Source organism: Heterocephalus glaber, unplaced genomic scaffold, assembly GCF_053883595.1.
Source record: "Heterocephalus glaber isolate CG9 unplaced genomic scaffold, H.glaber_assembly_v1.0 deba00001600, whole genome shotgun sequence".
NCBI lineage: Eukaryota > Metazoa > Chordata > Mammalia > Rodentia > Bathyergidae > Heterocephalus > Heterocephalus glaber.
Genome location: NW_028258372.1, coordinates 15734865 through 15749604, shown reverse-complemented (window position 1 = coordinate 15749604; position 14740 = coordinate 15734865). Strand labels below are relative to the sequence as shown.

The 14740-nt window shown below is 46.8% G+C and overlaps 1 protein-coding gene across 11 annotated transcripts in view; it reads left to right on the top strand.

Annotated features, from left to right (window-relative positions):
* The window catches only part of Sec16b (SEC16 homolog B, endoplasmic reticulum export factor), a 75328-nt gene extending 61454 nt beyond the window's left edge, over positions 1 to 13874 (top strand). For 8 of the 11 annotated variants that reach the window (XM_087194367.1, XM_021265378.2, XM_087194365.1 and 5 more), the window contains 12 exons: positions 120 to 225; positions 1680 to 1820; positions 3039 to 3152; positions 3962 to 4034; positions 5715 to 5999; positions 6801 to 6868; positions 9928 to 10080; positions 10279 to 10371; positions 10745 to 10817; positions 10957 to 11036; positions 12080 to 12178; positions 12798 to 13874. In XM_087194367.1, the coding sequence (XP_087050493.1) occupies positions 120 to 225; positions 1680 to 1820; positions 3039 to 3152; positions 3962 to 4034; positions 5715 to 5999; positions 6801 to 6868; positions 9928 to 10080; positions 10279 to 10371; positions 10745 to 10817; positions 10957 to 11036; positions 12080 to 12178; positions 12798 to 12866 (1354 nt within the window). In that variant the 3' untranslated portion in view covers positions 12867 to 13874. The remainder of the gene's footprint in view (positions 1 to 119; positions 226 to 1679; positions 1821 to 3038; positions 3153 to 3961; positions 4035 to 5714; positions 6000 to 6800; positions 6869 to 9927; positions 10081 to 10278; positions 10372 to 10744; positions 10818 to 10956; positions 11037 to 12079; positions 12179 to 12797) is intronic. The other 3 variants (XM_021265380.2, XM_087194369.1, XM_013075367.3) reach the window with 3 other exon arrangements.
* The last annotated feature ends 866 nt before the right edge of the window (positions 13875 to 14740 follow it).

The window sequence follows — 14740 nt, the reverse complement described above, 5'->3', positions numbered from 1 at the left end:
GGAGTCTTTTCTGTCTTGGAGCTGCAGGATCAGCCTAGGATGGAGCCCCTGGCATTGGTCTATCTCCTCAACCCATCCTACCCCACCTTAATCCCTTATGTTCTTATTCGCTATTGTAGTCAAGAGTTCTTGAAATTCGCAACCACCGAGGCTATCCAGAGGACGGAAATCTTCGAGTACTGCCAGATGCTGGGCCGCCCCAGATCTTTCATTCCTTCTTTCCAGGTAACAGAGCCCAGACAAGGCCGTCTGCTTAGCTGCACCAGCCGGCTGTGCACTGCTTGGTTTTCAGCTTTGCTTTCTGGCACGAGGTACCTGGGGCTAAGTCATCTACTGCATTTTTCCTCATTCATGTGAGAGTGGGAAGGTTTTAGGGTTTCTTTTTATGTCCCTTAAACGTTTAGATTTTACTATATGAAAGCAAAAACTTGCAGAGGCCTCTCTGCTGGAGGCTCCCGCCTCAGTCCTGCCATGGGAAGATCGCACTTGCTGTCCTCAGTCCCCTCGTACTTCCGGCCAATAGCACCACCCTCTGCCGTCCTTTCCACAGCTGACCTGCCTGGGGGTCAGGGACTCCTACCTCCTCCCTGCTGACTGAGGCCCTCTGCTTCTCTTCTTGCCTTTCAAGGTTCATTTTGTACGTAGCATCCAAGCTGTCTGTCCTCTCTTCTCAACTCTGGTTAGTGTCCTTGGAGATGAATTACCGTGTTATAAAGAGATGACCTGCTTGATATCATCAAGTTTTACCAAAGCTGTCTTTTCCAGCAAGTCAGCCCCGTCTTGTGGCTTCTCTACGTCCATTTCCACCTCCTTTTCCTTCTTTATTCTCCCCACCTCTCAGTTATCTTGACACTGCTCTGGGCCCACAGTACTGACTGTGCTCTCCATGCTGGTGTTGTGCATGGTGCTTCTTGTGTATTAGTTTTAATTCCAACGAGCAGGCATGATTATCCACCCCGTGCCCCTTTTATAAAAGAGGAAACAGGCTCAGAGGGGTTGCATACTCTCCGCTCACTTCTCTCATGTAACATTTGCTCTATGTGCTTTATGTGGATTATCTCATTTAATCTCTACAACAACCAGTAGGGAGGTGGTATTATCATTCCCACGCTGCAGTGAGGGAACTGAGGCACAGAGAGGGGAGGGAAGTCACCCAATGTTCCGCAACTTGCATGGCACTTGGATTTGGTTGGGTCTGTCTGGCATCACAGCCCTTGTGCTGATCTCACCATGTCAGCCCTGCCTCCATGAGTGCTTACCTGTTTCTCTACATTTGTCTGGATTCTCTGCTGGGCCATAAACCCTTTGTACCAGGTCTTCTTTTGCTTTTTCGTATGTGCCCTAGTGCTGTGCTCCATGTCCATCAGGCTCTCTGGGGATGCGGGCTGCTGGTAAGAAGCATTCCAGTGCCTTTCCGTGATGACCAGGGCCTGGGAGGATACAGTAAGCTGAAGTGAGCCCCCCCTTTTCTCTGTAAGGCAGGAACTGCAGACTGGATTTGGAGTTGCGCCTATGCATAGAGAAAATGTCCCAAATGGCACAGGGCCCTTGATATTTGGATGCCAGAGTTAGCAGAAGCTGGCAGTCAGCTGACTTCCAAGAGACCTTATCTACATTTCTTCTCTCTCTTCCTATCCCTGCCTGGATGGACTTGTCACGGGCCCCGTTCCGCTTCACAGGTGTATAAACTCCTTTACGCTTCCCGTCTGGTGGATTGTGGCCTGGCATCCCAGGCCTTGCATTACTGCGAGGCCATTGGCGCAGCTGTCCTGAGCCAGGGAGAGAGCAGTCACCCTGTGCTATTAGTGGAGCTCATCAAGGTGAGCATCTCAAAGGCTTTTCTGCAGGTGTTTTATCTTCAGTGCTCAGAGAAAGCCATTGTAGAACAGCTTAGACTCCACATTTCATCTTCTTTGAACATCCTGTAAAATTGGAGGCCACAGCTGTCTTTGACCACGTATGCATGCCCCGATGTGATAAGCAGAAGTCCAACGAGCACAAAAGACCGATGTGCTGGGTGGGGGCGGTGGGATTGAGGGGCTGGAAGCCAGGCGTGCGCTGCTCAGGAAATTCATTCTTGCATCTGCTTTTCTGGTACAGTAAAACTGTGTGCTACACTGAGCTGTTCTAATTACAAGAGCCGGGCTCAAAAAACATATTTTAGTGATTAAAACAGGAAATGATCCTTATTAAAATGCTTTTAAATGCATGGAATATTTTATCACATGTGGGATACATTTAAAAAAGAGAACAAAAACATATCATCCCTTAGTTCCTGGGGAAGAAAACAACAATCAGGCAAATAGTTATTCCAATTAATTGAAGAAAAATCCATTAGCCAGGGAGTCAGAAGGCAGCCTACCCTTACATTTTTGTTTTGCTTTAGATGAGGCCCTAGTGTTGAGTTCTGTGACCAATAAAATTTGTGGTGCTGAGCTCCCACACTCTGAAATTTCTGCCAACAGGCTGATGGTTCTAAGGAGCTCAGGGCCCCAGGATGAATGGTTTGGGGACATAATACTGGAATAAAGGATTGAAATACAAAGTAGCATCAGCCTCACCTGGGAAAATGTTAGAAATGCAGATTTCAGGCCCCACCCAGACCAACTGAATCAGAATTAACAGTTTTTTGATATGGAATCGAACTCAGGACCTTGTGCTTGGAAGACAAGCTTGGTGCCACTGAGCTAAATCCCCAGCCCAGAATTAGCATTTTTAAGGTCCAGGGTGATACCTAAGTAGACCTAAGTTTGAGAAGCCTTCTTACGTTGATGACTTTGCACAGGAATAAAGCTGAGTCTCCATTTCTCCTCATGTTTTGTTTAGTATTTAACACCATAATGAATTATTTCTTTATATCACAATTTTGGGAGGCTAGCTGCTGAATTTGCTATTTCTTAAATACTTTTGTAATTTAATCTTTCTCCTTCTCCCTTCCTGTAATTCCCCCTTCCGCCATTTCTTTCCACATCTCCTGTTACTCTCTTCTTGCCTCTCTCTGACTTCATGCTCCTGACTTGTTTGGAAACCTGGCGTAGCTTGCAGAGAGACTGAAGCTGTCAGATCCTCTGGTTTTAGAAAGGCGCCCTGGGGACAGGGACCTGGAGCCGGACTGGCTAGTACAAGTGCGGAGGCTGCACCAGGAGCTTGAGGTGAGCAGGGCAGAACTGAAGTCTGTGGGGTGGGCCTGCGTTTCTCTCACTGCCCTAGGGATAAAATAGGCACAGCAAGTCTAGCCCCCTCACGTCACCGTGAGGTCTCCTGTCACCCCGACACACAGGCTGTGTCCTGGGAAGGGCGGGACTCCGAGCGTCCCTCTGAGCCGCCTCTCTGCTGTGTAAACCTTTCCCTGTGTTTGCACGTGACATGGGGCGGGGCTTGTTCTTTGGAAGCGCTGGTGCACCCTTCTCTGCTGTCCCGGAGAATCTGCTTTCTGACCATCAAAGTTCCCTATCTCTCTTAGGAACAATGGATCACAGTGGACCTGTATCACTTTCATGTAATGTAGGGCAATTGCTTAAAAGACTTCCGGGCCTTTCTTTTTTGTTCTGACAATTGCAAAAGCTGCTGGCCATAATCAGAACAGTAATTGGAGCAGGGCCTCCCCCATTTTCTTTCTTCCATTCTGAAGAAAGGACAAAGTAGGTTTTTGAAAGCATACATGACCTTTTCTCCCTCTGCCTGCTGCAGGCTCCGAGGCCAGTTGAGTCCCTTCCATTTGCCGCTCACTCTGTGGGAGGATGCAGGACCCTGGGGCTGTGTCTCCCGGCCGTCAGCAGAGTGAGGAGACCTGGGAATGAGTGTCCCTTGCATGTGACCCCAGTCCTGAGCATTCCGCTGAGGTTCCCTCTCCTTGTCACTTCCACTGGAAGTTTCTCATTGGCTCAACGTTTCAACCATCCCATTCCCAGTCCTGTTTTTCTCTGTGTTGCTTCAAAGGCCTTTACTTTGCTTTGAATAGCAAAAGGCAACGGCAGACATCGGGGATCCTCATTCTGCTCGCTTAGATCTTTCCGGAGCCAAAGGAACAACAGGTATGCAAAATGGCGGACTGACACTCAAGATTGAACTAAAAGAGGTAAACTAATTTAGGAAACACCCACCCTGCCTTCCTCTTGGACACCTGACCCATGGGCCCAGGGACCTCCTTCCCTAGCTCCTGCTCACATGCCCAGGATGCTTCTAAATCCTCCAGCAGGAGAGTCTGCTTCACAGTCCAGGTGTTAGACACCTGAACATTTTACATGTTGCACTGCATTGTTAGCTAACCGTTTCATCTGTCTAGTACCTGTTCCTAGCTGGATAGGTTTCTTAGGCTAGAGATTATAGATTACATGTCTAGTATGGTAGTGTTGGAGTCACTGGGAGCTCTGAAGAGTTTTGAGTGATCAGTTGCCAAATGACTATGAAATAAATATGTCTCAGTGTGTTTTCACAGGATCCCTGCTCCTCCCCGGGGACACCTCTGGGTGGCCGGTCAGCAGGCCTTATGTCCCCAAGTTATCTCTGGGATGGGTTTGGCTGGGGCTCTCATCTCTTCCCTGTCAGCCATTCCCAGCCTTCTGCACTTCCTTCAGGGATGAGCAAAGGGAGGGGAGGGAGGGGGACCTTGGTTTCTGCTCCTAGCTGTGCTGTCCTAGAGCAGGGACTGTGGTGTTGCACTGTGATGACAGCCAGGCTGGGCATCTCTGGATGGCCGCTTCCTGGTGGCCCTGTCCGCTGCTGCTTGATGGAGCAGGGGGCTGACTGCCCACACCAGTCTTGGGACCTTAGTTTATCTTATCAGCAAGATCCTTTCCAGTGCAAATGCCCTCTGTTTCTTTTAAAGGGAAGTCATCATTTCTAAGGTCTGATTTGGGTTTTTAAAGATTTGTTTTTTATAGGACATGTTTGCAGTACATGGTGATGGTGTTTATTGTGGGGAGTTGGTACCCGTACATAGCACATATTAATTCTTTCTTCGTCCTCTTCCCCTCCCATCCTTCTCTGTTCCTTTTCTTGTTCCCCTTCCTATTTGCAAAAGCTCCATTTCCATTTTTAAACTGAAAGCTATATTTCAAATATTCAACTCTATAAAGAACTTCTTAAAGGAGAAAGAGGGCCGGGGATTCAGCTCAGTGGCACTGCTGCCTGCCTCACAAGCGCAAGGTCCCGAGTTCAATCCCTGGTAACAAAAAAAAAGGAAAGAACTTCAAAATTAAAAAGTGTAGAGTTAGACAGGAGATGGGATGGTAATTTTTACCTTCCTAACCATCAGCCTAAGTGGCTCAGAGATCATACTAGAAGTGAGGGAAATAATTCTGTAAACCGCAGTGAGAGGTGTTCCGGTCATTCTGTCTGCCTGCCTTCCTTCCTTCCTTCCTTCCTTCCTTCCTTCCTTCCTTCCTTCTTTCCTTCCTTCCTTCCTTCCTTCCTTCCTTCCTTCCTTCCTTCCTTCCCTCCCCCCCTCCCTTCTTTCCTTCGTCCCTCTCTTCTTCCTCTTCTCCCCCAGTTCCTTCTCTCCTCCTCTTCCTCCTTCCTCTCTCTGTCTCTCTCTCTCTGTCTCTGTCCTACTGGGAGTTGAACTTTGCCTGTCCTCATGTTAATGAAAGCTACCTGAAGCAGCCAGCTCTCATGACTGCTTTCCTCAGAGGACAAGAGCAGGAATGTTTCTATTGCCTTTAGTCTGGTGCCATTTCAGGTCTCACTTCTTCCTCTTTGCCCTTTGTCCTCAGACACTTTCTACCAGGATTTTTGGGGACATCAGGTCTCTGGGTCCCATTCAGCCCCATGGCCAACTCTGGAGCAGACAGGCCTAACCCAGCCTGGCCCCCTTACCCTGCAGCTGGGCCCCTACCCAGTGGATGGAGGTACCGGCCACACTGGGGCAGCAGTGCCTCCTTACTTGGTCCCTGAGACCTGCCCTCCAGGGACTGGTGATGGCCAGGGCAGTGTGGCAGTGATGGGGCCTCACGGAAGAGGGGCCTGGGAGGAGACACTGCCGACACACCCTGGCCCTGGTAAGACCTGCCAGCACACTGGGCATCTTGGCAGTGTGTCTTGGCAGGGAGGAGCGTGGGGAGGTGCCCCGGCCACTGGGAGGCTGGGCTGAGGCTGGTGAAGATGTGGATGGTGGATTTGCTCTTCCCGGAGGGCCTCCTCCTTGTCAGCATCTGCACCAGTGCTTTGCAAACACTCTAAGGAGCAGGACAAACGGGGCCACTGGTACCCTCTCCCTGGACTGCACAGTAGGCACCGTGGAGATGCGGAGAGAATGTGACCTCTGCCTCATCTGCACTGCAGCACAGGCCAGGTCTTCCTTCTGAGGGGGTCTTGCGCCTAAGAGCTTATAGTCAGGGACTGTGGCAGGGATCATGTTTCTGTCCTGCTCCTACATTTCTTCAGGCCCATCAGACCTTAGTCGGCATGAACTGAATGTAGGGGAGCAATGTGGGAACCATGCAGGAGGCTTAGCTCTTAGATATTCTGAGGTGAGGTCCTTGGCAAGCTGGAGGCTCACACAGAGGGAAGGTGGAGGATCCCTGTGATCGAGATCCACATTGCTCCGATTTCCCAGATTCCTCAGGAATGACCTTGATGTTGAGGGCACAGACTTGGGTTGACCAGCGTGTCCCAGGGTGGCTGGGATGGAGAGGTGCCATGCAGTCATTGACTGCGATCCTCTTGTGGGGATGGGCTCTGAGCTCCAGCTGCTTTGCAGCTTGGTTAGGAAAGCTGCTGTGTCCCCAGTAACCTACTTCTGAATGGTGGGAAAAGCACAAATTCTGATTTACTGTCCTGGTTTCTGTTTGGTGCCACAGGAGAGAACACAGTGTCTCAAGAAACCTCCCAGCATTATGATAGTCAGAATGTCATTCCCAAAACTCAGGTGAGAGGACAAGGCATAAAGGATGTGGATGTCCACTCTGATGATGCTCCTGCTGTTTCTCAACTGCCCCTGGTTTCTTGGCCTCATGCAAACTCCTCTGTCTTCCACACTGGGCCTTGTCTCTTCCTGTGCCTTTCCATACCAGATGCTGGGCGTTGGGAAAGGGGCTGTATTTGTGCTTATACTCAGTCCTGCCTGCCTCTGACCTGGGGAGGAGGGAGAAGCAGGGCTGGTTTGGTTTTGGTTTCATGGCTCTCCATCCCTCTGCAGCACCTCCTGTTGCACCAAATGCTTGTCTTACCCTGCCCAGTAGCAAATACTCTTGATATTTATTCCCTTATTTTAATCTTGCCTTGCTTTATGTCAAAGAAAGATTCATGATGCTGTAACAGTGGCTGCTTGTCTTTTCCTCTCAGTTAGGCTGAACGGTGTTGGAGGTGCCCGTGTCAAATTAATCATTCCACCTTGCTGTTGATTGAATGCAACTCTTCCCTCAACAGTGGGCAGCTTTGATCCCAAACTTAGGATGTTCTTCAGCTTTGCCTGATTAGAGGAATTACATCACGTGGCTTTTTCAAGTAGTGATAGAGCTCCAGGTCTTTAAAACTTTTTATGATTTACTGCTTTTCTTGTTCTACAGAAAAAAGTAGTACGATTGTTATAGAAAATGTAAAAATAAAGTATCATATAAAGAACCAAACTTCATAGTCCCACAGTCAAATATTTTGGTTCTTTCCATATATACATATGGTGTGATCAAAACATACAGTGAATGTTTAAATAAAAAAGTATTACAGTAAAAGACACATGCCCTCAATCCTCCTCAAAATCCTTCCCCTCTCTGAAAACACTTATCCTATCATTCTTGTCATTTTCTGAAGCAGTTCTGGAAGTCCTCTTTGTGTCTTCAGTTGCACTGTTGCACTACTTCAACGTCCTGAGTTGATTTAAAATATTTTTTTCATAGTCATTTTGACCTGAGGAAGAGCCAGAAATCTCATGGTGCCAGATCTAATGAATATGGTGGACAAAGATGTGCCGTAATGTTTTCATGAGCCTGCTTTGTCATCAGATAACCGTCAGCAACAGTCACTGTATTTTTTTTATCATACTTCATAAAGACACTCATGAGCAAGAACTTCCAGAACTGCTTCAGGAATTGGCAAGAATAATGGGATAAACATGTTCAAAGTGAGAGGGGGTATTTTGAGGGGGATAGATGGCTATATGTCTTTTACCATAACAAATTTTATTTGGACACAGTCATGTTTTGATCAGCCCTTGTACATGTATGTTTACAAATACATGTATACACATACATCTTTTGAAATTGTTAGAACATGTAAGCTTTATTTCCTATTTATAATTTACTGTGATATAAAAATGTTCTATGTCATTCATAAATAGGATTTTTAACATTGACAGGATAAAATCCCATTGTGTGACAGTGCTGGCATTCCTGCTCAGGGATTCGCTGGGCTCCTGCTGTGTACCAGGCACAGCGACAGGACTGGGGATGCCTCAGTGACCCAGACACAGCTGCCCTCATGTGCTCATCGGGTGGAGGCGACTAGAAACGAGCAACTCTACACAGAGGGATTTTACTTTAGAGGGGTCAGCGAGGGAGGTGCTCTGGGGAGGCTTTGCTCAGAGCTCAGCGTAGAGTGGGGAGAGCCAGGTGGCTGTCTGGGAAAGATTGTTCAAGGCAGAGGGAACTGCAAGAGCAGTGGCCCTGAAGTGGATGCACTTTGGCTAATGAGGGAAGAGCAAAGGAATCCCTGTGCCTAGGAAGTGGGTGCAGTGGGGAGAGTACTAAAGAAACAAGTCTCCTCTTTCTCTCTCCGTCCTCCTTACCACCCCTTCCCTTCCCTCCCTTCTGCCTTCCTCCCTTTCTCCCTCCCTCCCTCCTTCCTTTTACTGGCTCATATCTGATCCATCTGAGTGCATAAACTCTTATCTACATCTTGACTTATTCAAGTAGGAGAAATTCTTAGAACGATAGCCAGAATGTCAAGGTTTGAGCCTTTTTTGCCCTGTACTAACTATGTGGCCTTAGACAGATTGCTTTAACCTTTCTGTGCTTAGTTGTTCTGTAAGTCAAATGAGATGATAGTAATGGTCCCTGTCTCAGAGATCTGTTGTAGGGATTAAGTGAATCCCTATGTGAAAGTACTTAGATCGGAGTCTGGCATTTTATAATTATTATGCTATTAGAATAAAATAAAGCTTTTTCTGTATTTTTGCCATTTGTACCAATTCAGCTTTATGGAGAGTGTAAAATGTAAATATAACACAAAACAGCAACATGTTGTACAATTCTACTTCTGTGAGATACTTAGAGGAGGAAACTGGTAGGGACAGGAAGTAGAATAGAATGGCTGTAACCAGGGCAGGATCAGGGGAAGTGGGTAGTTAGAGTTTGATGAGCACAGAGCTTCTGTCTGGGACAATGAAGAAGTGCTGGAGGTGACAGGTGCTGACAGCACTACGATATTTTGAGTATATGTAACTCTCCCCTGCCAAGTCGCACACCTCAAAGTGGTTGTAGCAGTAAGCTTTGTGCAATGCATATTGTACCACAGCAAGAAGAAAGCTGCTATGAGAGATGTGGGATTTTCGGCTCCCCTCGGGTGGGGGGCACTGCTCACAGTTGCTCTTGAATGAATCCGTCAGGAAATAAGCTCTAAGATGAGTTAGGTTCACTGGTTGCTACCTTCTGTTTTTTGGGATCAGGCAGTCTCTCCAGGGCCTCTTCATCTCCAGCAGTAGCTTACATACCCCCTGCTCCAGGCCTTGTAACAGTTCTGGAAACTGTTTCTGGAGAGGCAGCATAGCAAACATAACTTTCTGAGGATGGATAACTTGAAGCCTGGGTTTGGGACTGGCTTTGGCCTGCAACCTTTGGCAAGTCATTTTTCATGGATAAGCCTTACTTCTCCCTCACTGAGATACGATCCCCTAAGAGTACCCCCAGATTTACTGAGTGGTCAGATGGAAGGAACATGTGCTTTGTAATCTGTCAAGTGCTATGTGAATGTTAGTTCTTTTTAACATTCCAGGTACCACAGGCTCCCAGAGCACGAAGTTTCTCTGAGAATTCTGGTGTCTCAGTCCAGGAGGTTGAGGAAGAGTCCTCTGATGAAGCAGATAAAAAACAGTCCTCAAATGTTTCGCAGAGAGAAAAGTCAGGAGACCTGAAAGACAACACAAAGGTGGAGGCCCTTGTTCTTTTCTTCCTTCCCCTTCCTTCCTTCCTTCCCCTTCCTAAATGGTGGAGCCGAATTGGGAGTCTCCACTTTGGTTGTGTCTTCTTCCCTCCATTCTCCTCGTCTCTTACTGGGGTAGGCTAATCTCACATTCAGTGGGGAGAAGCAAACCTACAGGCCATACAAATTCCCCTTTCTCTGCAGAGCTCAGGATTTGGCTGGTTCAGCTGGTTTAGATTGAAGCCCTCCAACAGCCTGTCTGAAGAAGACTCGTTATCGGACTGTACAGACTCTGAGGTAACATTGTGGGAGGAGAGGAGTGCCCTCCCTTGCAGGCTTTCAGAGGAAATCTCCCCAGCACCCAGTAATGCTAGGCTGCCAGCTCTGCCCCACCCTGAATGAAACAGAAGCTTAATGTTGGCAGATTGTGAGAAATAAATTTGTTCTGTGTGTGAGGGCAGATTTTGAAGGTCTGAAGAGGCTAGGAACAGAGCTAATTTGGATTATTGAGCAGAGGAATGGCAGGAGGAAAATGGCGTTTTAGGGGGAGAACCCTAGGGACAGTTGTGGGTGGAGGCCACCATTATGGGTGTAGGAATACACAGAGGTGGGCATGAAGTTGTTAACCACCAGTGTCCCCTATGCTGCCTTTTTTCTTTCCTCTACAAAGCAGGCTTCGCCTCCCTGCCAGACCAGCCCTGGCCTCTCACCGACACTGCCTCTTGAGTCCCTATCCCTGCCAGGTACTAGCACTTCCTCCAGGGACACAGGTAGCCATAACTTCATGTCCTCTGGCTGGTCCTAGGGCTGGGTGGTACCTTCTAGGGGTGGGCCCTGCTCAACACTGAGCAGAGAAAACTGTTCTGACTCATTGCCTTGTAGGTGGCGATGAGCTCCCAGAATCCCTGTCCAGTGGGGGCACAGCTGAGAGTACTGGGATTGGAGGATTCTCAGGGCTCGAGGTGAGCAGCCCATAGACTGGGGCCTAGAATTCCCTCAGGTGCGTGTGTGTGTGTGTGTGTGTGTGTGTGTGTGTGTGTGAAGACTGAGCTTCCTTTCACTGTGGCCTGGAGATGCTGCCCTGGGAGTGGCTACCTCAAGGGGAATATGGGTAAAATTTCTGTTTCTAGTTTTCTCAGGTTGCCATGACAGAGTCCCACAGACCAGAGAGCTTAAACAACAGAAATTTATTTTCTCACAATTCAAGACTAGAAGTATAAGAACAAGTTTCATCTGAGGCCTCTCTTCTTGGCTTGTGGTTGGCTGTCTTCTCCCTGTGTCTTCACATGGGTTTTCCTCTGTGTGTATCTGTGTTCAGCTTTCATGTCTGGTCAGGCACCCACCTGAGCTCTTTAAGGATATGGCCTTCAAATAGAATCACATTTCAATGTACCGGGGGTGGATCTTCACCAGATGAAGTTCCAGAGGGACACAGTTCAGCCTGCACAGCTCCCTTAGGTCCACTTCTTTCCCTGTCTCAGTGGGAGCTGGGGTTCTCTGGTGCCCTTGACTGGGACTGTGATAAATTCTTCACAAGTTGTCCACATAGGTAGGATCTCATTCCTATGGCTAGGAAAGCATTTTTATTTTATTTATTTATGATCTGGGGATCAAATTCAGGACCTTGCACTTGTGAGGCAGGTGGCAGAACTACTGAGCTAAATCCCCAGCCCATATTTTTATTTCTTGAAGCCTGGTTTGAACTCTTGTAGTATTTTAGGATGTCTAAAGAGGCTGGTATTACCTTTTATGATGGTATCAATCTGATGTATTGTGGCTTTTCCTTCTCACTTACTTCAGGTGTGGCAGCCCCGAGCCTCTGCTTTGCCACCCCAGGCCCAGGTATTCATTGTGCCCTCTTGAGCCATGTTGGTTTGGTGGAGATTTCCTGAGTTTTATAAGAAATCCTTTTCATGCACTTCTCTTGTCCAAAGTTGATGTTCAGGGAAGACCTGGGCATATAGGAAGTAGCCACTGACTGGACTTTCTATTATTTCCATCACAGAGTGTTTCTTCTGAGCTCTACTCCAAACCTGGTGTCCTGCCTCCTCCTCCCGCCTTGCAAGGAGCAGTTCCGCTCTACAACCCATCTCAGATTCCTCAGGTAAGGGTGCCCTCAGGGGAGGGGGATGAAGGAGTGAGCACAGAGCTTCAGTGAGGAGACTGGATTGATAGCCCAGCTTACCACTTACTGCATGTAAGTTTTTGGACAGAGACTTAACCTTTGTAACCCTCAGTTTCTTCATTTGTAACATGAGTTATTAGTAGCTACTTCACAGATATGTATGTGAAGTGCTTTGCACCTAGAACATGCTCAATAGATAAGCCTGATGTAAACATTTCTCTTGATCTTAACTAGGTCTTGAGATGCAAGAGATACAGTTGGTGTTGGTATCAGTAGTGGGAATACAGAGTTCCTATGTCCTGGGGTATGGGGATCACTGCAAACTTTGAGAGAAGTCAAGCTTCCTGCTCCTCAGTGACTTGGGGTAGGCTTAGCCCTCCTGATATATCCCTTGGGCTCCCTTCTTTATAAAGTCAATTTCTTTTCAGCGTAGTTAAGAGGTGAAGGTTGATCATTAGAACTTAACCTTGGGAAATCACCTGCAGCTGGAGCATTTTAGACAGATGCTCAGTTTGCTTTCGCTTAATCCAACTAGTCATCCTGGGGCAGAGTCACTCCGGGGACTGTTCTCTAGTGCAGCGTTTCCTTTTCTTTCCAGCTACCAGCTACCAGCCTGAATCGACCAAACCGCCTAGCTCAGCGCCGCTATCCAACCCAGCCATGCTGAGAACAACCACCCATTCCAGGCTTGTCTCCTGAAAGCACAGTTTCTATGTTGCTCTCTTTTTCTCAGTCTCCCATCCCCTCTCTCATATTTAGGCCCTAAAGAGGGTTTTACTAGTCTGCTGCCTCCACTGGATATTCAGAAGGCGAGGGAATAGGACCTCTCACGACATAGCTGAAGCTTAACTTCAGAATGATGGAATTTATTGCATCAGATGGAAAATTTGAGAACAATAGCAGTCTGGAAGTGAGCAGAGTGTCATGACCACAGTACTTGAGATGGTGGCGTGAGAGCCTCAAGATCCCCATGCCTAGAATCAGTGATGATGCCACCAGTCTCTGTAACAGGGGCTCAGGGCAATATTCCAGACTAACTTTGACTTCCTTTTCAGTCTCAGTTACAGCTGTAGTTAGCCAAGTTTTCATACTGAAATTCAATCATTGCTGCCCTTCAATGATTCTCTCTTCAATGACATTTCAGCAATTTTCTTCCTCATTCTGGTTTTGTGCACATTTTCTGTGCAGTTCAGATTAATTATATTTTTCTCACTTTCTTAGCTGGTCCTATTTTTTCACATTCTGGCATCTGGCTATCAAGTTAGATTGCTGTAGGCATCATATTGTCATGGTAACTACTGAACCTAATGATGCAGATGGATGGAACATCAGTGTAATAAATGGTGGAAAACATTTCCTAAAAATTCTTCCTTTCCATAAAAAGGGAGGGATGAGTGCTGGGTGTTGTTAATACCTCCCTTTCTACCTCAGGCCTTTGCAAATTGATGTTCAGAGGGTTACTGGAGCCAGAGGGAGGAGGGGGTTATCTTGGAAATTTCCATTTCTCCTTGCAAACCCAAAATAGGAATGATTCTTGCTGTTTGTCAGATTTGCTGAAAATTGCTCCGCACAAAGAACACTTTTTGTATGTGTAATTGTACATACAGGTTTTGTACTTTAATGTACTATGGTTCTGATGTTGGTAGCGATTAAATCTAGATAATTTTATAGCAAATGCATGTCTCTGGGTGATTTTTTGCACAGGGAGAAAATCACATTGATGGTCTCTTCCCTGAAGTCATTCTAATAATGGTTTTATTGTGTGAGCAGGTGTGAATAGCTGGAAAAAGCGCTTTGTTAATGAAGAATCTGGGGACTGGTTCTCTTAACTTCTGAGTCTATTTGAATGCTATCATTTTTTGCACTTAAAATAAAAACCATAGACAAAAGCTCCTCTGACACAAACCTGTCACTCTACTAACTAAATGCTGCATATTCTGTTCCCTAAAAAGTTTTTTCACCTCTTAGATTAAATTAGAAAATGCATGCATAAGTGTTTTGCACCTAGCAGGCCCTCAGTAAATGCAGTTCCTTTTTCTTTCTTGGTTTTAGTATGCTGACACCCAGTGGCAGTACTATGACAGTAGAAGATGAGCTTTACAGGAGCCAAACTGTCTAGATGTAAATCCTACTAGTGCACAGCCCAACCTTATTACCTTGGGCAAGGTTACCTCAGGAGGATGAAAATAAAAATAATAATACCTACCTTATAGGGAGATTGAAAGACTTCAATGAATCATGGTCTTAGAAAATGGACCAGTGCATACTAACAACTTTATAAGTGCTTTAAATTATTAGTGTGTAATCGAATAAGTAAAATCTTGCCTCTCTTGCCTACCAAGTTTAACCGAAGATTTTTCATTTTTTGATATAACCATATAATGGGAATAATAATTTAAAGGTACTTCTAAGATATGTCCTTATTGCTAAGCCAGTTTCTCCTCCTACATTCCATCTGCCAGCAATGCTAAGTCATGAGGTACAGTTCCCCTGGGAACAATGACACTGGGGAAGTCCTTCCAATAAAAAGGAGCACTGCAG